This window comes from Sciurus vulgaris (assembly GCF_902686455.1).
Source record: "Sciurus vulgaris genome assembly, chromosome: 5".
NCBI classification, from domain to species: domain Eukaryota; kingdom Metazoa; phylum Chordata; class Mammalia; order Rodentia; family Sciuridae; genus Sciurus; species Sciurus vulgaris.
Genome location: NC_136465.1, coordinates 5,687,392 through 5,709,698, shown reverse-complemented (window position 1 = coordinate 5,709,698; position 22,307 = coordinate 5,687,392). Strand labels below are relative to the sequence as shown.

General features: G+C 46.0%; 1 protein-coding gene and 2 long non-coding RNA genes across 3 annotated transcripts in view; all 3 read left to right on the top strand.

The window, feature by feature from the left end:
- LOC306660663 overlaps positions 1-22,307 on the top strand; it is a 781,776-nt gene that overhangs the window by 580,833 nt on the left and 178,636 nt on the right. The gene's annotated exons all lie outside the window — the stretch shown is intronic.
- On the top strand, positions 6,022-10,122 carry LOC306660662 (beta-defensin 104A-like). The gene is made up of 2 exons (XM_079139022.1): positions 6,022-6,211; positions 9,504-10,122. Exons 1-2 carry the CDS (start codon positions 6,154-6,156, stop codon positions 9,653-9,655), a joined length of 210 nt encoding a protein of 69 aa, XP_078995148.1. The 5' UTR covers positions 6,022-6,153; the 3' UTR covers positions 9,656-10,122.
- On the top strand, positions 14,392-17,114 carry LOC306660666. The gene is made up of 4 exons (XR_013763705.1): positions 14,392-14,584; positions 15,514-15,663; positions 16,221-16,596; positions 17,011-17,114. It is a non-coding gene; the product is annotated as an uncharacterized lncRNA (long non-coding RNA).

Below are 22,307 nucleotides of genomic sequence, written 5' to 3'. Positions count from 1 at the left end.
TCCTTTCTAACATTTATTTTTATTTATTTATTTATATATTTATTTATATATGTATATAAAATATATGAGCCATTTTGAGTCAATTTTCCCATAAGATGTGAAACTTGATGAATGTATGTACACTTTGCCTTATGGACATTCAATGACTTTGACAGCATGTCTTGAAAAAAAAATCTTATCTGCATTGAATTGCATCTGTGCAATTTTCAAGCATAGGTTACTGGAATTTTACTTGACTAATTTGAAAATTTGTGTCCACAACATCTTATTTCATAAATGTTTGTAGCAGTGTTGTTCATAATTACCAAAAATTAGAAGCAACCAAATATCCTTCAATATGTGAGTTGCTAAACAAATTGTGGTTTATACATATGTTGGAATATTTTTCAGCAATAAAAATAAAGGAGCTATCAAACCATAAAAAGACATGGATAAATCCAAAATGCGTATCATTGCATAAACCAAACAAGCCTGAGAAAGCTTATGCACTGTGTGGTTCCAATTAAGTGACAGAATGGAATGGGCACAGCCATGGAGCTGGATCAAGATAGGTGGTTTCCAGGAGTTACTAATGGAAGCATCCGGAAGGTTTAGGACAGTGCAGTAGCTCCCTGTGAGACCAGAATAATGAGAGACACATGACACTGCCTCTGTGCAAACCCTGAGACCTTCATGGGACAGAGTAAACCTCAATCATTTAAGAATCACGTAAGAAGCCAGGGATCTCAGAATGGAATGCAGAATGTGGAAAACAATTTAACTTTTACATGGGTTTAAAATAATCTCACTAAAGGAGGCCCAGAAGGTGCTGACCTAAGTAACTTTGGGAACAATCTTTGGGAACAATATCACCCATAAGTCTAAAGGTAAAAGAAACTAAAAGCCACTGTACTCTGGTTGGTAAAGTTGCTTCCCATAGGAACACAAGTTAACCATTTGATACTCCTGTATATGTATACTGGAATTGCCTAATTGAGTAAATCAATGACAGACGGTAGGACCCAGTTTCTTACTATCAGAATGTGAGTTTGTAAATAAACAAGCCAAAGTTGAAACAACTTCAAGGATGATGGATTGGAGTTGGAGGTATCATTATGCATTCAGATTTAGCTTAGTGAATGCAGATGGCTATATATATATGAGTATTTATAGATATGTGTTTACAAATAGGTCAGTTTGCAAACGTATTTCCTTGCTCCATCAGCCGAGGTACAGACTCGAAGCAGTGGGACTCCAGAGCTCCTTGGAAAAATGATCGACTCTAGGGAACATACAAGACCAGCCCAGGGAAACTTGTGATTTAATAGCATATGGAGGTGCTCAAAACTAAACAAGCTAGCAAAAGATGATGGGATAGCTCAAAACACCACAAGAATCAATGAAAAAGCTCCCAGTGACCAAAGCTGGATTAACTTGGGCCAACAAGTCCATGAGACAACATCAGATCATAACCCAAAGTAATTTTCCATTCTGACAAAAATAAATAAATAAATAATAAGCAACTGAGGGAGAAGAGACAACTTTCCTACACAGAAGAGTTGCAGACATCTCATGCAGATACTCTGGCCTCAGGAGTGGTGTAGCTCACCACTCCTTACGTGAGGGCTGGCGGCGACCTCCTTCCCCACAGGAGAGGGCGGAAGGGGAAAGACTGACTCTCTGCAGAGGAACCTGACACACTCTCAGTCGGGCGACCAAGGACAACAGCGACAGCGGTGGAGCTGTGTGGACAGCACCCTCGATAAACAACAAAAACGGTACCTTACCTCGATGGCGTTTCTCCCCAAACAGAATCCCAGTTAACCTGGTCAAAATATCCATGGAGGGCAGGAGAGCCTGCCACTGCTCCCAGGTGGCTCGGGCTCAGAGCTGCTTTCTTCACCTCACTGCCCTGCTCACCCTCTGAAAGATGTGGACAATGAAAACTCAAAGCATCGTGAAAAGTTAAAGATGACACAAATAAATGGAACCACATAGCCATGTTTATGGACAGGAGGATTTGATGTGATAAAATGGCAACACTACCCTGTACAAATCTCTCAAAACCAAACTCCAAACTGTGTCATTTGGACCTCAAACTAATTTTAGAATTTTCTAGATAGGCCCCTGGACTACCTTGAAGAACTTGTTTTGTGTTCTTATAAAAAAAGATATTAGCTGCGTGCCAGTGGTAATCCCAGAGGCTCCAGAGGCTGAGGCAGGAGGACCCCTAGTTCAAAGACAGCCTCAGCAACTTAGCAAGTCCCTGCCTCAAAATAAAAAATATAAAGGGCTGGGGATATGGCTCAGGGGTTGAGCACCTAAGGGTTCATTTCTTGGTACTGAGAGAAAGAGAGAGAGAGAGAGAAAGAGAGATTAAACTAATTAGACGTACTTGATGGATCAAATTGTATGGGAAATAATCAAGAAGAGAGGAGGTATCCTCTTGGCTGTATTTGCATGGATACATATTACTAATAAGTGTTCCAGAAATTGCATGGAATTTCAGGAAATCTGATATGACTTTTTGTTACTAGTCATAATTACATTTATTTTTTTAAATGTTTTATAGCACAAAACTGTTATGGTGTACATGAGAATTACAAACCACAATGCTTGCTGAGCCAGATTTTAAGGGAGAAAAAGGTCCTGTAATGGCAAGCCAGGCAAGCGGCTGGGAGCAGGCCTTAAAAACTCCCAGCACTTGCATTTTGGTGGTACAGAGTTTATAAAGATAAAAAACACAAAAAACACAAGGAAAATTAGCCAGATATAGGTCAAAAAGACCTTGTTGACACAGATATTTTGACTACATGAGAGAATTGCTTTGATGACACATTTCAGAGTGATTTTGTTATATGTCAGGGTCACAGTCGGGGACGTGGGAAGGTCCCACTGTACTGTCAACACAGACACAGCTTCAGGAGGATGGAAGGAAAACATGGTAAGCAAGCATACAGTGGACTCAGGTCAATCAGAACAAAATGGCGTTACTTTGGCTCTTTTCCATTTCAAAACAAACAAATTTCCTTGTCAATTTCATTATAATGAACTGTGATTTGATATTTAGTCCTGGCCACTTTTAAGACTTTTTCATCCACACAAGTTGTTTTACTCTGATGCTTTCATGAAAGATGTCTCAAGTCTTGTCTTCAAGGAAATTTGTGGAAAAGACTGATGAGTTCAGGTTTCTGGTGACTTTTAAGATCATATCATTGGTTGAATTTTTTTTTTAATTAAGCAGTTGGATAAAGTACTATTTTCATAACAAAACTGAGGTTTTATTATTTGCTTATAATTGCCCTGTTTCTGAAGACTTATGCTCAGAATCTGGATGACTCAATATAAACTTCTGAGGACAGCGTTCATGCCTGATACTGTGTGGGCCACTCAGGTCATGGAGACATCCTAAGTCTTAGCCAGAAGCATTGACGTGCACACCAGGAAAATCACCGGATTTCCATTTTCTACATGGTCAAACGCGAGTTTCCTCTCTGACTGCCCCGGACTCGGACAGAGTTCATAGTTTGTTATAGCCAATACGCTTTGGTTCTTTGTTTGCTGGTTTCCATAGGAACCTCCCTGGTATGGTCGGTTTGGTTTTGGGGGACCCTGGCTAAGCGCCCTCATCGATGTGACTCCTGCTGGTCATCTCGGATGGCTATCCTCCCGAGAGCCCTCTCTAGTGTACGCTATTCTCTCGAGGTCCTCGCGCTTAGGTTTGCAGTCCTGCCCGATGTTCTCACAGCCTGTGGAACCACACAAACGTGGTGAACAGCCGAAGGTGAACTCCACACAAGCGTCCTCAGCAAACTTGAGGCTGTGACTTAGTTCCTTGCCGTGCTCTTTGCCACAAAGACAAACCAGTCATGACGGTGACAGACAGTGGCACTCACGTCTGAGTATTGTGCAAACAGTTAAATCAGAGGCCGCTAGACTCAGGTGGCTGCCGTGTCCTAGGTTCCTACATAAGCAAAGTAAAATCCAACTTCCTGGAAATGGTTAAAAAGTAACCAATTAGATAGAAACTGCCAACCAACCTCTAATGAGGGGCTTTCCACTGAAGTGGTCTCAAAACCAAGCAAATACCTTCTTTGCTTTATCGCGTTCACCCCATACAGGGTTCCCTGGCCTCTTTGGTGTCGTCAAGAAACACTTGTGGTCCTCTGCCTGATCCATAAATTGCTGTCTGTGTAAATAAACTCTTTAAAATTAAGTGCCTAAGTTTACATTTTGGCATTCCATTTACATCAATTCTTGACTTCTTCTATCAAAACTTTAATTTTTCTGTATTTAGATCTTGTACATATTTTGCAGGTTTATCTCCCCCCAAAAAGAATTCAGTGATGTTTGTTGTTGTATGTGATACTGTATATTTATATCATTTTTTTCTCAAAAGTACGTAGGAAACAATTTTTTTAATTTTAATTTTGTATCTTACAATTTTCTTATGCTTGATTATTATTTCCAGGGTTTTTGTTTATTTGGGTGCTGGTTATCGTTGATTCTTTGGCGTTTTTTACATAGATTGTCAGACATAAATGAACAGAGACACTCGATCCTTCCTCTCCAAGTATGTGTGCCTTTGCTTTCCTGTTCTTACTTTGCTGCCCTAGCTGTACCTTCCAGTTGAGTATTGATACCCATATTGTGCCGAGCCATATTGGTGTCTAGGGGAAATGGAATTTTAAAACGGTTTTCCCAACTCCTCTCTAAAATGCTAGTAGATAAAGAATGCCCTTCTGTTATTCCATCCGCAGTAAACCAGAATGTGCTGTCCTCCCAGGCCCTGCGCCAACAGGTGCAAACGCAGAAAGGAATCTCATCCCCCACACAGCCCAGCAGACATACCCAACAGCACCCGACTTCAAGGCTGTCCACAAAGCTTGTTGGTGCTTCCAGCCCATCTGCTGTGACTCAGTGCCTAACAGCCCCCACCTGCTGCCACGTCAACATGAGTGCCGCTGTCCCTCAGGGCTGCTTCCAGGGGACACATCTGTGGGGCTGTCTGTGCTCTGGGTCCCCATGGGCAGCGCTTCTGCCCGCAGCCTGAGGCCCTCCTCCGTGCACCCAACCCGCCCCCAGTGTCAGCTCACACCAGGGCCAGAAGGTTGTTCCTTGTCTCTCTGTCCCTCACGAGCATTCCCCACAAGGGTTTTCCTGTGTAGTCCCTGTGCTGTCCACTTCCCGGAGGAGCCATATGGGCGTAGGGGGGATCCCTGATTGTCTCCCGTGTTATCATGTAAGAGACACTGGTTCTAGGTGGTTGCTCTGTAGGACGCACTGACTGCTGAATCTTGCTTAAGGTGTGAGCCAAGTGCTGTCTGTTGGCTTTGTCTAGCCTGTGCTCCAACACAAAAGTTGGATATTTTCACTTTCTCTAAAAGTATCATTACATTTTCTTAAAGTAGAATCATCTGGTGTTTTTCCCAAGGGGCAGATGGCAGAAGCCCTATGCATTCTGTTTGGTCTGTAGGCAGGGGTGAGGCTTAGACCAAAGTGCCCAGGTTCCCGGAGGACTAGAGTAAACCTGCATGCTATTTGTTACCATCATTGGAAATACACCACTTGGACAAACCCTCCCCTTCTGACCTCTCTGCTTACTCCTGTTCTGTTCACCATGAGCCCCAAGTTAGTCAGTGTTCTGTGGTCAGACACCAGGCCCCTTTGAGGAGCCCACCATAAAGTCTCCTTTGCAGTCATCCCACCTGCCCCCTGTCCAGAATTGGGCTGAGATACTCCTGTGCATTCACAAGTTCCCCACGAGCCACACCAGCCTTCTTGCTGACACTTTCTGATCTTTCCTTTCTGTTTATTTCAGAGGCGTCTTAGTGAAGGACATTCACCCCAGCTGCCTTTCTAAATTTGCCTGAAGCAATTCAATGCCAGTTTAAGGGCAGAACTGAACGTTCCTTCACCAGAGCCAGGGGTGTCGTGGCTGAAGGTGCCTTTGAGGTCATTCCAAGCAACAGTCTCAGAGGGAGGAGCACCTGAGGTGTTCCGCTTCCTCCAGCACGGCTGCGCTCTCCCACAGCGTCTTGGCGCGTGCAGTGAGGAATGCTGGCCTGGGCAGGCTTGGGTAGTCAGGACCCCACTTCCCGTAAATAGAGTTGCTCCTGTGCCCCGGGGTGGCTCCCTCTGCCAGCTTCTGCTTCTCCCCAGCAGCCTTAGACCATGAGGATCCTTGTGCTGCTCGTAGCCATTTCTCTCTTCCTCTACCAAGACACTCCAGGTAAAGAGACTCTCAGCCAGAATCACCACAGAGGACGGGAGGCCGGGGAACCTTGACTGCAAAGGTAGATTCTGAAGGACTCAGCGACCTTCCCCAACCACAGGACTCTCCCCTGCCCTTGCTGAGTCCACAGTAGAGCACTGCGAATGGCAGCCCACGCATCTACCCCTGGTGGTATGCTCACTAACTCAAGGAGAAAAATACAACAGAAAGGTAGGGATCGGGAGTCAGACGTCGTGGACAGTCCTTAGTCTCCCATGGTGGCATCCCCAGGACCCCTGGGTGATGGCGATCACTAGCCGTAGTTACCAGGGCACCGGCAATTATTCATTGTTGATTCTGTGAAACAAGATCCCTTCTTCCACCTGCCTCCTAAACAGCTTTGCTCTATACAGAAAGAGGACCTCCTCATCCTCCTAAATTTGACAACATTTCCTATCAGGTCAGATTGTTAGGGTTAAGAGGAATGCAGTAGTTCCAGCAGGTAAAAAAAAAAAAAAAAGTAACATTGATAACTCTGAGAGCAGGCAGTCTTGGATGCCGCTGAGGAAATTCCAAAGTGCCACCTAGGAGTCAGCAAGCTCCTGACTCCCGCACTCATCTATTTGCTAGAAGTGCACACATAGAACAATGGGGTAAGAGATTATCCAGTTGAATTCTGACCTCTTAAAATCTGAAAGGAACACTCCAGCAGTGAGGAAGGGTAATTCCTCAGAGTGGCTCAACACGGTCAGCAGCGCTGTTGACCCTGGCACCTACCCACCCTCTCTCCCAGGCTGCCCAGGGGAGTTCTGCATCTCAGGAGGGTGCCCAACCTGCCCTCCCCTCTTCCTATGCTGTCCTTTTTCCTGGGTTGTTTCCAACAGGAACTTGTATAAAATTCTACCATCACCATATTCTAGGTCTGTTGAAATGTGATAGTAATTTATTTATCAAGAAGAAGTGGAAGGAGGAGGAGGAGGAGGAGAAACAACCAGTTTCCCCTCAACTTGTGATCACAAGACCAAGACCCCATCCAAGGAGAAAGCCCAGCTCAGGGACACCCCCAGGACCAGAGCTGCACCTGCAGAGCTGGTGGCCATGCTGTCTCATCTGAGGGTGCATCTGGGGGAAGCTCAGGGAGGAGAGGGTTAGGGACCAGTGTCCACCCCTCCCTGCCTGCTCCTGCTTTGGGTAACTTTGACCTCCACATACTTCTGGTCCCTTCCACTCCCACAAAGCCTGGGGGCGCGTGCACAGGAGGGCAGCTGGTGATGGAAGACAGAGACCAGGTGTGATCTGGCTTACCCTAGAATCTATGTGACCCCCAGGAGTCATCCCTGCCTGCCTCGCAGCTCCTGTTCTGGCTTTTGCGTTCTGTCACCTCTGACAGTTTGTGTTGCAGCTTGAATGCAGATGCTGCTGTGTAACCTTGTGTTGGGCACCTTCCTTCTCTGGGCCCCAATCCCATGGGAAGGGTCGGCCTGTGTGGGCTTGCGGGGCACACTGAAGCCGGCACTCTCCTTCGGGCCCACTGTCTGCTGCCCTCCATCCCAGCTGGCACAGCTGCCACCCTCCTGCTCACAGTGAGGTGGCTAGCTCCAGGTGAGTCCACAGCCCTGGAGCCAGAGGCCAGCCTCCATGCAGTCGCCGGACACAGCAGTACACCAGCTGCCCTGCACCCCTCCCCGTTGCCCTCTCCTCTGCCCCGGGGCTTCTGCTGAGGGAAGGTCTCGGTGAAGAGGCTCCCCCATCCACCACGGGGCAGCCAACCTTGCACCTCTTCAGGATCAGCCAGCACAGAATCCGGTGGGACTGCTTTTCGGTTCCTGCCACAGCCCGACTGGAGAACCCTGACAGCAAAGCAGGTTTCCTTCACCAGGACAAGAGGAACACAAAACCCTGCCCCATCAGGCAATCCCTGGGGGCTCCTGTCCCTCCTGCTTTGTGCAAAATGGAGAGACGGGGAGGGGAAGGCACAGGACTTGGGTGAAACCGGTCCTTGAGGTCAGACTCTGTCCTGACTGTGCCCTCCAGACCCTCCCAAGGGTGAGGGTCCTCCTACACCTGCCCTGGACTGGTTCCTGCGGGGTGCAGGGAGGCGCCTTTCTGGAGAAACACCAGCAGGGCCCTCTGCAGAGGTCCTTCCCTTCACTCTGTGCTCCTTCCTCTACCACCAGCCCTGCCTCAGGGTCTCCTGGCACTGCTCCAGGGTGACACAGTTAGGTTCGGGAGGTAGCTGGGTTCAAAACTGCCCACCCGGGACCAGGTAAGGAAACTCCTGCAGCAGCTCTGGGCCGAGGGTCAGTCATCAGGATGCTCCTCTGCTCCCGTTGTCTTTACTCACACCTATCCCAGCCCATCCATTTGTTCACCAGGGACTTCATACACTCAGTACTGGGTGATGATGGTAAGCCCCCCACACACTGTCCCCACACTCAGGGGGCTGATGGTTCAATTGAGGAAAACAAAAAAAAATTAAAGAAAAAGTGTGGAACTCCAACTTGGCACGGATGGTGTTAAAGAATAAAGGGAAGCCAGACGTGGTGGTGCACGCCTGTAATTCCAGCAACTGGGGAGACTGAGGCAGGGGGATCACGAGTTCAACGTCAACCTCAGCAACTTAGCAAGGCCCTAAGCAACTAGCAAGAAAGTCTCTAATAAAACAGAAAAAAAAAAAAAGTTTGGGAACGTGGCTCAGTGCTTAAGCACCCCTGGGTTCAGTCCCTAGTACCAAAAACAAAAACAAAAAAAAGAGGAAAACAAAAGCATGTGGGGAAAACTAGATTGGGCATTGCCTCCCGGGGAGGAAGTGGGAAGTTGCCCACATTGGGGTCTTTAGGTTCAGAGATGAAGCTCAGAGGGGTCACTCATAGGAAAGGGAGAAGACCCTCCGGGGGAGAAACGGCCCGATGAAGGCATGGAGAGAGCCAAGAGCTCCAGCACGGGGGAGGGAGCCAGGCAGCACCACGGCAGAGGGGAGGCCACAGCAAAGCAGCGTGGCTCTGAGGATGTGGCCCAGGACAGCTCGAGGCAACCTTGTAGACCTGGCAAGGGCCTCTGTGGGGGTTGTAAGAAGGGGTACAACACCACTGGTTTGTATTGAAAAAGGAACTCATGCTGCACGGGGAGCAGATGTCAATCAGCTAGGGCAGTGGGTGAGCGTAGGGTGTTGGGGAAGCTGTCCACATGTCCTCCTGAGCCGCCCTAGCTGTCTGTGCGCTTCATTGCAGCCCTTCCCCCAAGCCCTCCTGCAAGTCTGGCCTTTTCCTCCTAGAGCACAATTAACCACGGTGATGTATCTGTTGCCTAGTGAGAAGCGAACTTGAGAGAGACAGAATATGTGGCTACGGGACCGCTCGATGCCGAAGGAAATGTAAAATACAGGAACACAGAATTGGAAGATGTCCTAACACCTACCCATGCTGTTTGAAACCATGGGAATGTGAACAGACTGCTCATTAAATATAAAACTCTGCACCCAGTGCTGCTGCCCGGTAGAGTCGCCCGCAACAGAACTTCTCTGTCTTCCCTGCCCCAGACCCCAAAACAAGGAGGTCCCTGGAGAGACCACGGATCCAGTCATCAAATGAAGTTTGCTGAGCTGCTGCTCAGTGTGAAGTCACAGCAGGGGAAGCAGCCGAACAGGCTGGAAGCCTTCCCAGCCCCACAGGCTTCTCTGCTCCTGATGAGGGAGTATGTGAGACAGGCTGACCTTGAGTTTTGACACTTTAAAAGCTGAACAAAATAGATACGTATATTGCTATGTAATCAGCCATAAGACTACGCGAAACATCACTTTTTTTTTTTCTGGAAATACCAATTTATCTGAAAAATACTGATTTACTTTTTCTGATTAGATCTGCTTTAACAGTTGTGTATTGTTAATTAGGATGAAAATCAAATCAATATTAAGTGTATCTTGTCTGGAATAGACTGCATTTCAAAGCGCATACCTCTGGGAACAAAAAAGAGATGAAGAAGCCCAAGGCACCCCTGGTGAGCTGAGGGGCTGACCAAGGGGCGCCTGTGGAGCGTCACATCCAGCAGAGGGCAGCAGAGGGCAGCTCTCCACAAGGTCCGCGGGAGGCTTCCTGCTCACCATCTTAAAAACCAGGTCAGAAAGCAGGTAGTGAGTCAGCTGAGCAGCTTCTCCGGTCCAAACCGTATTCCAGGGTGAGAAGTGGCTTAGGAGGAAATGTTTTGCACCGACAAGTGAGAGTGTCACCGTGCCAAAACAATGAATGTCAACAGCCACTGAAATAAACAAGAAAAACGGTGATGGGCCGTGCCTCCTCACGGATGTGCACAGTGTCACGTGGAGCTCCAGGCCAGGAAAGTGGCCTGGTCCTCACATTTTAGCAGCAGAAATCAAGGCCAGGTTGTGTCCTTTGTGCCCAAAGCCGTGCAGGGCAGCTCCACACAGTCACTATTCAGCTTCACTAGGTGGTCAGGCTGTTTCGTCCCTTGGTCATCTCCCCTCTCCTAGATTATTTCAAAGCATGATACAGGATTTCCTGGCTGTCCATCTAAAAATATTTTGGAACTTAAAATTCACAGTAAAAGACTCTTCAAAACTATAACCCCAAGACTATTTATTACCAAAAAAGGAAAAAAGAACATGCTACATCTTTAATAAAATTTAGTGACTTATCAGTGTTCAGATGATCCTGGTTGTTTCATAAGTGTCATTTAAATGTTGGTTTCCTGGAAGATTCTACAAGGTGCACACACTATGCTGGTGGTTTCCAAGGCCTCCTGCATGGGTGGAGTTGTATACTTGCTAACCTACCTGCAAAATACTGTGCGAGATTGATTACACCTGTGGACAGACCTCTGTATCTTACCACTGCTATGACCTGGGAACAGGAACCTGTTAACGCCCAGGGAACAGCACCCAAAGGTGGAGTGCAGAATACGTTCCAGGATGATGTAGCGCTCTTTATATGGTCTCTCATGCTGAGTTGGGGTCCCTTCATTATTCTCATACTTCCAATTTTACCTAGTGCTTTTCACATTCATGGTCTCTTTTGAACCTCACAATATGCTCTTGAATCAGGCATGTGGAGACAAGGCTCAGACACCCTCATGGCTTTCCTAAAGTGGGCCAGACTGTTGAGCAAGGCCCAGACCCCACACCTCCAGTGAAAGTCAGAGGAAGCCTGGCATGGCATGTCCACAGACCAGAAGCCTCGGGTCTCTGCCAGTTGCTGTCACCTTGAGAAGGTTGCTTGACTAGCTTGTACCATGATCCCCCCATCTGCAATCAGCCTTCCTGCTGAAAAACACATTCAAGTACAGACCCAGCTTCTGGCCCCATATTAAAATTATGTTTTGACTCCTTTCTTGACTTCAGCATAATGTCTTCCTAGATAAAGTCCATCTCATCTTTCCCAGCATATCAGTAAAGCAAAGGAAGGGACTTCTGCAGACTTTAATCAGAGCCACCAGGTAAGGGGGAGGTAATCACAGGCAAAAAGGAAAGCTGTCTCATCACCAGGTAAAACAAGATGAGTCTGTACCCTGAAGAGCCCCAGGCTTTGCTCACTGGCCCCTGTCCTCCTTCCCTCTCACTCTCCTTTAAAGGGGCTAGACTGAAACTGCAGCCCATCCAACTAAGTCCCGTACACGTATAGCAGTGAAGAAACTCACCCTCAGCACCAAAGGGGCACGAGGTCCACTGCCCGACGCGCTGGTATTATCACAGGAAAGCAGAGAGCTGGAACTCCAAGCCTCCTGTGTTCCGATAAAAGAAGATGTAAAGTCAAACACCGAAGGTCATGCAAGAGAACCTTATTAAAAGTGAAAGTGAGGTGAAAATAAAGCAAAAGAAAAGTGAGGCTTAAGCAAAAAGCACTCTCAAGGGAGAGAGTGGGCTGTGTCCAAGTAGAGAATGACAGAGGAGACAACACTGTCCCCATCTTTGTTACAGTTTGATGCTCTCCGGGAGAACTGGGGATCACTTTTCATACTCTTTGCCAGTCAGGTGTCCAACTCCTCCTTCACACTGGCCAGTGGAGTTCTCGACCTTAGTTGGTTCTCTCCAGAACCGTCATGGCGGCCATCCAGTGAAGGGGGTGGGCTTCACCAACAAGTCAATCCCATGTTAATGTGGGCACTGGGGTCAACCTTAGTGCACCTGCACTACTGAAGGAATCTTCCTTCCCAGACAGTTGGAGATACTGAGAGTCCTAATTCCTAGCTCTACACCAACATCGATGGGCCCTGTCAAGAGTTGGTCCCATTAATCCTTTTTTCTTGACATATTTCCCAATTAGCTCCTTTCTCTTCTGTTTATTTTCTACAAATTAACTACCATCCTTTGTTTCCTTAGCTACTTTGAAAGTAGTTTAACTTGAAGAACACTGGTAAGCTTGCCGGTTTTTCCCTGCTCATTGCTGGCTTCTACCTATCAGCATGACTGTACTGAAACAAAGGCACGTTAATCTATTTCATTGTTTCCAGGACAAAATTACCCTGGATAAGAATCACAGAAGAGCGAGGCAGATATTTCCCTGTGGATTTCTCATTCTTACATTTGATGGTAATGTGCTCTCAAGTTCACGAGGGTGCTGGGAACTCATTTGCCTGGGCCACAAGCTCTCTAGGACAGAGCAGGTGAGGCCCTGGTCTTGACAGCACAGTAGGGTTAAAGCAGCTGTGGCCAGGGTGGAGCTGCCTCAGGACTGAATCCCCCTTGGGCTGGCAAGGGGCCAACACATTTTTCAGTGCAAAGAATTTAGGCAAAAAGAATAAAAGCAGCAGGCAGAGAGAAAAGGAATCCTTTCTGTGAAAAATCACGCATGTCTTCTGTCTGTGACCACCAGGAATAGCTACCCTTTTGTTTTCTAATGGTCACAAAGTGGTGTGTTTATGTAGTACCACGTGATCCTGGATCCACAATGTATAATGTATAAATTAGGGTATTAACATTTCCAGTTCCTTCAACGTCTATCATTCCTTTGCATTAGGAGCCCTGAAACGCCTCTTGTCTATTTCTTGATAAAATATGTATCAATTATTGTAAACCATAGTCTCCCTGCTGCACTGTGGAACCTAGGACTGGTTTCTCCTCCCCAGCTGTGTGTTATCGCCCCTTATGCCACCTCTCTGGTCTTCGGCTCCCTCCTTCCTATTCTCCATCGGCTTCTTCCACCCTCTACTTCCAGAAGGTCCTACTCTTTTCCAAAAGAATTTGGTTCCTCTCCCTTTAGCCCTGAGCATCTCTATTTCCTTGGAGTCTATGCTGTCATGGTAGCAAGAGAAAACTCAGGCTTGGTTGCTGAATTGTTTCTTAGTAGAATCAAATTGGACCCAAGAGCATCAACAGAAGATGCCAAAAAGAAAGAGAAGAATAAAAGAGGAAGGGAAAATAAGGAAGAATCGGTTAAATTAAAACACAAGGAGGGGGGGTCGATTTGGGAGGAAAGGTGTGGCTATAAACTTTGTTACTGAAGAAGACAAGAGGATTCTTCGTGACACTGAGACTTTCTACAATACTACAGTGGAGGAAATGCCCATGAATGTGGCTGACCTTATTTAATTCCTGGGATGAGATAGATTTGAATGCAGTGCTCGCTGTTGCTGAATAGGCGATCACAACGTGCATTGTGCTTCTTTGGGAATATTTGAATCTTGTCTCAATGCTCATAACGGATCAGAAATACAGATTTTGATAGCAAAGCGACATTAGTCGTGAGCTCTTGTGAGGAAAGTCATTGGCTTTATCCTCTTTAGAGTTAGACTGTTGGGGTGAGTATAAAAAGATGGGGTCTGTAAAATCTTTCTTAGAAATTTATTTCCTAGTTCTGTAGAAATGGTTGTATTAGATGTTCTCTATCATTTAATAATATACTTGTGGACTAAAAGATATAAGTGCTGTATAAAATCAGCCAATTATGTTAAACTAGCATATCTGCCTTTATTGTGTTTGTCATTAGCCTGAATAGAAAGGCCTTTAAAATTGATTTTTTTAGAAAGCATTTGAATGCATTTTGTTTGGTATTGTATTTATTCAATAAAGTATTTAATTAGTGCTAAGTGTGAACTGGACCCTGTTGCTAAGCCCCAGCAAGCAATCATATCCTAGGTAGGGTGAAACCCCCAGTAAAATTGCCATATTGCACATGTCTTAATGAAGTTTGAATGTTAAATAAATTGTATATTCACTTTAAAAAAAAAAAAAACACACACACACACAAGGAGGGAGAGAAAAGAGAAGGGAGGAAGAGAGAACAAGGAAGCAGAGAGACTCGAGACTCGAGGAGAAGAAAGACCGGGCATGCAGATTTTTAACGTTTTGGAACAGCTCCAGAACCTCGGTAAGCGACAGCTTCTAAAGGCAGGTCACACCTGACATGGTTGATGCCCTCACGCATGATTTTGCACGCTAAGGTAAGTGTGCTCCGCAGACAGCAGAGAAGCAACTTGGCGGCCTGTTCCTATCTTGGTTTCCGAGAATTTTAGCAGCCGTGGAGCTAGCTGGCAGCCGGGGTTCTACGGTAACAGCATGTTTACTCCGCCTCCCCATGCCTTTCATCCTCCTCCTCAGTCCTTCTGCTCTTTCTGATCATCACACCCACCCAAGGTGAAAGGTGAGCGCAGAATATACGACTCGAGTGCTTGTTCTGCGAGCAGTGGGAATAGAACGTGTCCTCCGTGCCCTTTGTGGCTGAGGAGTCTGGAGTACAGCTCCCATGCCCCCAGCCCACTCACCAGGCGGGCTCTATAAAGGAACCACCTGTCCACCCCAGGGCCCTGCAGTTTGCAGTCCCCACGGCAGACATGGCTCAGCAGTTCCACCCTCCCCTCATCAGCCTTCTCCTTGTGGCTCTGCTGTTTCCAGGTAAAAGAGAAAGGTGGACTGAGAGCCAGGATCTCCCTGCAAAAGTCTGTGCAGAGGCTAGCCAGCGAGACCCAAGTCCCAGGAGCACGTTTTCCTGACGGGACTTTTGGGCAGAAGTCTGAGATGGGTTCTCAGACACTTAGAATGTGCTGATGGCACTGAGTTCCCTCGTGAGCAGGTCCTTCCTTTCACTCTGTTTTCTCATCTCTGTAACATTCCTCTGCTCCTTATAGAGAAGGGCATTGGTCTTAGGGAACCCTGACAAGTGCACTGTGATGTCCCTGCACAAAGACTTTCCACACAGCACCCTTCTCTTCTCCCCTCAATACACACGCACGTGCTCAGGTGCCACCTGGCACGCTCCCACCTTGCCCATCTCCTTCGCCCACCCTCACCACCCCTTAGGGGGCACTGTCCTCGTGGGTTACTGAATGGGGAGCACTGAACACACTCTGCTGTGCCTTTGCCTTGTTCATAGGCTTGCCCAGAGCCCTCTCTGTTAACTACTCGGGCACTGAGGTTCCCAGTGACCCCAAGGGAGGCACTCCTGGACGAGGCGCAGATGGGTCTCTCGAGTGGCATCACCACGTAAAGCGTCTCTTTGAACCGCGAACTCCCCCTTATGTGGGTAAGTCAGGTGCAAAGGAGTGTGATGAGCTCGTCACTTGGGAAACACTGAATGAATGAGATGGGAAGGTGGTTGTGTGGATTGGTTTGGGGAACAGTAGTGGTTTGGAGGAGATGGTGTGTGTAGCTCAGTCTGTCCTGCCTATCAGGAAGGCCATGAGAGATGTGTGTGTGTGTGTGTGTTTTCACACATTTGTGGTACTGGGGATTGAATTCAGGAGCACTCTGACACTGAAGTATATCCACAGCCCTCCTTTTTATTTATTTATTTATATTTTGAGACAGTGTCTTGCTAAGTTGCCATGCCTGGCTTCAAACTTGCAATCCTCCTGCCTTGGCCTTCTAAGTTGTTTTGACAGTAGACATGTGTCACCATGCACAGTGGGTCAAGGAGGTCTTACAGCCTCTTCTGGGGCTGGATCACTGAGGGCCTCACGAAATATGGGCATTCAGGGGGACCAAGAAGTGAATGATCTAAGGCTCCTTCTGTAATCTCTGAGTTCATGCCACGCAGTAACCAGAGGAGACAATATCGATGGATCATTCTCCTCCTGTCAGGTTGACCTCAGAGGTCATTCACTCTGCAGGAATTTACTGGATACCGGCTGAGTTCCAGGTGTGAAGTGAGCTCAGAGAATGTTCCCTGGGGATGGGGACACAGAACAACCATATGCCAGTCTACTTGAGAGAGGAGAAACACAGGAAATGGCATGGAACCACATGCCCGGCCACTCTTTTGGACTCTCCTAGACAGCCCCTGGTCTGTCTCCAGGGCCTTCCCTGCCCGGGACCCATTGCATACCCATGAGGCCTGGAGGAAACAGTAGTTTCTGGGCAACTCCTGTTCTCAAATTCATTGCTGACCCTGAAACAGGAAAAGCTAGATCAGAAGCTCAGTGGATGAGGAGGACGAGAGTGTGTTGGCAAATTGCTTGTAAATCCAACAGTTTTAAAGCCCCATCAACTTTAATTTCTGCTTTATCCGAGTCTCAATCTCTCTGGAAGTGGACTTTAGTTTCAGAGGACTTACTAAACTGGTTCACCTCCCAAGGAAAGGGAAAGGGAGAACACCACAGTTACAAACAAGTACCATACCAGGCGTTTAGTCTAACGGTGTTCCCTGAAACAGGACCATTACCCCCACTTGGCTAGTGAGAGAGCTGAGGAGACCCAGAAGCTACAGAGCTATGGGTCTATAGTTTTTACAGCTGAGAATGTGAAACTGTGGTGACAGAAAGATGTTTTGCGCCCACTGCCATCCCCCACCATAACCCTTAAGAGCTAAAATAGCCACTGTTCAACTCTTGAGACAATCTTAAGAGGCTAACTTGGATATTTCTTTATGCAGAACCTGAACCAGCTTTCAAAGTTGTCAACTGCAAGAGAAGTGAGGGCTTCTGTCAAGAATATTGTAATTATTTGGAAATACAAGTAGGCTACTGCTCTAAAAAGAAAGATGCCTGCTGTTTACACAGGAACTGATGTAACCAAAATGGAAACTGATTGACTTCTGCCCACCCGTCTGCTCTCCTGGCCTTGTGGTCAACCCATATGCAGGTGTTTCTTGAAGAAGTATCTCAGGAGAGAGGAACTGAGGCACTGCCATGCATGACAGACTACATAAACATTGTATTGTGGCAAAATAAATGGCAAAAGACAACCTTACAAAAAGTAACAGCTTGAGATGTATGACATCTTCAAAATCATGACTTGTGCTGGTAGATGTGGATGTAATAAACTTTCATAGAAAAGCATCAAATAATGTGTTCTTTTATTTAATAAATATTTTCTGAGTACCTATGTTGCTTTAGGCACTGAAAAATGTTGTAAATTAGGAACATGAAGAAGATGTGGGGAAACAAATACCTAAATAAAAACAATAAAGTACTGCCTATGTTATAATGTGAATATATGCTAAGAAAAACTTACAGCAGACAAATAGAAGAGAATTAAGAAACTGTTCCTGGGAAATTTAAGAACTTGTGGATAATTAGGAATTTATTAATTTGGGAGAGGGGCAGAGACTTCCAAGCAGAAGGTACAGGTTATAGAAAGGCATGAGATGTGAAGGCATGAAGTAAATGGGGAGAAGCCCAGCTGAGTTGTAAAGAGAGAGGTTAATTCAGAGCAGCCATTGAGGATCATGCAGGAAATGGCGTGATGCTTTCAAGGCAAGCTGATATTACACTGAAGACCCCAAGATAAGAGAAGGCTGTTGAGTGCTGCCGGAGAGCAACATGATCAAATTTTCCATTTCTGAACATTCATTATAACAAAAGATTTTGGAATGGGCTGGAAAAGCATAAGATTAGAGGCAGAAAGCCCAGGGAGGAGATGGTCTTATCTGGCATTCAGGTAGACCCAGCATGCTAAAGTAGAAATAATGGAAGCTAGCAAGACAGCAGCAGGGGCATTCTAAAAAGGAGGAGTTTACAGGTCCGGTGACAAGGAAACAATGGCAAGAAGACAGGGAAGACCGTGAGCAAGACTACCCACAACTCTAGGAGCACAGAGTGGGGCTGGCTCTAGACGTGTTGGAATGGAAGGCATTCACATGTGTTCAGTGAGGAGCTGAGCAGAAGTACATGAACCCCAGGAGAGAAGAGCAGGTGAGACAGACAGGTAGAGGTCCTTCACTTGTGGATGGTAACAAATCCATCATTAGAGAAGATTTTCTGGGGGAGAAGAGGGATTATGTTGAAGGATGCTGTAATGGTTAATCTGAATTGTCAACTTGATTGGATTAAGAGATGTTGATGATTAAGAGGCTTCTGGGTGTATCCATGAGGGCATGACTAGGAATGATTGGGATGTGAGATAGTGAACTAAAGTGGAAACCCTCCCCAGGTATGGGCAGTGCTGCCCAATAGGATGGTGGCTTGGATGGAATAAAAGTTGGAAGAACAAGGAAGCAGATTCAGATGCAAGCTCAACTCTTCCTGAACGTGTCCATGATCGCTGCTTCAATCATCTGAGGATACCAGACTCTCGCTTCTTCACTCTTCCAAAGTGGACACTGTCAGTGATTCTCCAGGGAGTTTCCAGAAGCCTTGGTCTCGGGTAGCACTGTTGATCCCTCTCATTCTGGGGCTTCTGCCTCTTGGACTGTGCAGCTGTTGGTTCTTCCATCTCTCCAGCCTGCAGACGGCCACTGTGAACGATCCATCTCCTGGTCGTGTAAGCCAACTAATCTTTCAATGTTGAAAGCAGTTTAATAGACATTTTTCTTCAGTAATCTGTAAGAAAATGTTCCAGATACTGAGAATTGACACTGTTATAGAGTATGTGTGAGTAAAATATTAACACATATGCAAATTGACCTTTAAAGAGAAGATACCTATTTATACTCTCATCAGCAATATATTAAAATAGCTAATTCTCCACACCTTTTCCAACCCCTACTATTGTTAAAAGTTAAATAACTCTTTCCACTCTTTCCAATCTAATATATCCCCTCTTAAAAATCATACTTCCTGTTGATTCTGTTCCTCTAGAGAACCCTTACTAATACAGATGCTAACTTTAAAGAGAGGTAGAGAAAACAGGGAATTATGGGAGGAGAGGAGAAGAAGAGGGAAGGCTGGAAATGAGTGACCTGAAATGGTAGCATTCCGCAAGATGAGAATGGAGAAAGTCTGGTGGAATGGAAGGTAGTCCTGGAAGAAGCAACACCTGAGACAACAGGAGGTCGTTCTGGAGAACAGTGAAGGATGCCCCATCTGTCTCTCCATCTTTTCTCAGTCACAGACTCAAGCTAAGATACAGGGCACTAGGTTTCTAGACTGAGGGCCCCCTGCCCTGGATATTTAGTTTTAGGATGCCATCATCCCTTAGGTGATAAGAAAAAAGAGTTACTCAAGAAAGCTTTTTATTTGTTTATGGAGTGAAAGCTAAGTGGTGATGACGTATGAGAGCAGAGTGGGTGAAAAGCGTCTCTGTGAGTTGAAGCATTAAAGGAGACACCATCGGGAGCACTCCAAAGAGGAGGAGTTTAAAGTGGAGGTGACCGAGAGAGATGGAGAAAACAGGAGTGCCCAGCCCCTGCAAGAAGTACACCCAGCATGTCACCATTCTCTTTAAATCCAGTGACATCTCTGCTCTCATCAACCACTCATTCACTGATTCAAAAAATGTCCAGTGAGCATCCTCGCTACCCAGGTATTAGTCTACATACAAGTAATAAATAGAAGTCTTTGCCTTCATGTAGCTCACATTCTATTGGAAAGACCGACCATAAGCAAGGTACATGAGTACAATATGTCACATGAGGAAGTGACATGGGAAAGAAGCAAGGGAGGAAATGCACATTGTAAGATGAGGGTTGACATTTCAGAGGCACAAGTCTCACCGAGAAGGTAGCTATTGGGTAAGGATCAGGAGGGGATTACAGAGAAAGCTGTAACTGCTGGGGAGCCATGGGCATTCCAATGGGGGCAGCAGCATGTGGTGATATCCCCAGGGCATGTGTGCATTTGGTACACTTGAGGAACAGTAAGAGGCCCCCATGCCTGGAGCAAAGGGAAGAAAAGGGCAGGGTGGAATAGCAGGCCTCACAAATGAGCTCTCAGGCCAATGGAGACAGCACTGAGCAGAGCAGGATAGAGAACTTCCTCCCCCGGATTTGGAAAGAAGGGCCCACTGTGTTCCTGTTGGACTGGAGTCGCTGATGGACAGGAGAGGAAGGGAGCCTCAGACAGCAGGAGCCCCCTGGTCTGCTCTTCTCAACCAAGCAATCTTCAATTTGCTGCCTTCTCACTGGCTCCCCAAACTGCCTGAGTCATGGCTGATAAGGCAGAGAAGAGGATGGAATGCCACAGAGTGGGCTGGACACCAACTCCATGGTAGGTACGTCTACCATTTTTAACAACTGCTCAAATTCCATTGAATGAATGTGTGTAGCTTACCTTATCATCGCCTGTTGGCACAGGGGCTGCTCTCATCTTCTAATGTTAAAAGCAATTCAATAGACATTTTTCTTTAATAATCTGTAAGAAAATGTTCCAGATACTGAGAATTGACATTATTATAAAGTATGTGTGAGTAAAATCTTAACACATATGCAAGTTGACCTTATAGAGAGGATACCTATTTATACTCTCATCAGCAGGATATTAAAATATGTAATTCTCCACACCTTTTCCAACCCCTAGTATTATTAAAAGTTAAATAACTCCTTCCACTCGGGCAAAAAGTAGTTCACTTTTTCAGTAGCATGTCATGTTTTTCTTCTTTCTTATTATATATATTTTTAATATGGAATATTTCCAACATCGTTTTTGTAATTATTTTATGTGGTGCTGAGGATTGAACCCACTGCCTCACATGTGCTAGGTGAGTGCTCTACAACTGAGCCACAACCTCAGTCCCCTTACTGTATACATTTAAGGTGTGGAATGTGATGTTCAGATATGCATATACATAGAGAAATAATTATAGCAATCAAGCAAATTAACCTACCATCACCTCATATAGTTACTTTTGGTGTACATGAGAATACAAAACTGTACTAATCTGGCATATGTCAAGTATATAATGTATTGTTGTCACTTAGAGTCCTCAGGATCTGCACTTGATCTCTAGACTTATTCATCCTGCATAACCTTTTGACCTACTTCTTCCCATTCCCCCTCCATTCCCAGATTTTACTCACTGTTTCTGTGTATTTCTTTTTTTTTTTTTTTTTTTTTTAATGTCACATGTAAGTGAAAGGGGTATGGCTTGTTTCACTTAGCACAATGCCCTCCAGTTTCTCCCATGTCATGATGAATACAGGATTTCCTTCCCATGGCTGAATACAATTCATCACTTTTTATCTTTTGAAAGACAGGTTATTTTCACATCTTGCTATGACAAGAAATAACAAGTAACAACATTGGCAATATCTTCTCTCTCCTCTCTCTCTCTCTCTCTCTCTCTCTCTCTCTCTCTCTCTCTCTCAAGTTGTACACTTAAGCTTACCAAAATAGGTTCAGGGGAAAGTTCTTCTTTAAAAGGCTCAGGATCTGGCTCAGCTTGGGCTCAGTTTCAAGCACCCACAAAGGCACCTTTTCCCAGAGGGTTTAGTCGTTTTTTGAGGAATAACTTTTGCAGGAATTTTTGCTTTTGCTTTCTTTCATAGAGGCATTTCTGCCTGCAGCGATTCCAAGGTCTGCTCTTGGTCTCAGCCTGGGCTCAGAAGCCACAGCAGTGACCACAGGCACATGCTTTGTCCCTGCCATTCTGATCATGGCCTTATTTTCAGCATAAATTTTGCATTCCTGTTGACTTGGAGTGCTGTGGCTTCCTTTCCACCAGAGAGTAGCTCACAGGGGAGAAGAAGGGCACCAGAGTCTGGCATAATCCAGGATCCGGACTCACCACAGATCATCAGCCCTTCCTCCAGAGAGTGTAGGGAGGAGCCATCCAAGGCCAGGTTGAAACCTGTGGAGACACACGTGCACATGTGCACGCAACACACACACACACACACACACACACACACACACACACACAACATGCCTTGCCTAAGTTTTAATTCAACTGATTTTGCTATTGAGTTCTATGAGTTCCTTACATATTTGGGATATTAACCCATTGTCAGATGTAAGATTTACAGATAGTTTCTCCAAGTTTTCAGATTGCTTTTCACTTTTGTTGTTTCCTTTT

What these genes read in the sequence shown, in the direction of transcription:
- LOC306660662 (XM_079139022.1), top strand. Translation starts at nt 6,154, where the DNA reads ATGAGGATCCTTGTGCTGCTCGTAGCCATTTCTCTCTTCCTCTACCAA. An exon ending in CCTCTACCAAGACACTCCAG is followed by an intron (nt 6,212 to 9,503) that starts GTAAAGAGACTC and finishes TCTGTTGCCTAG; the next exon opens with TGAGAAGCGAACTTGAGAGA.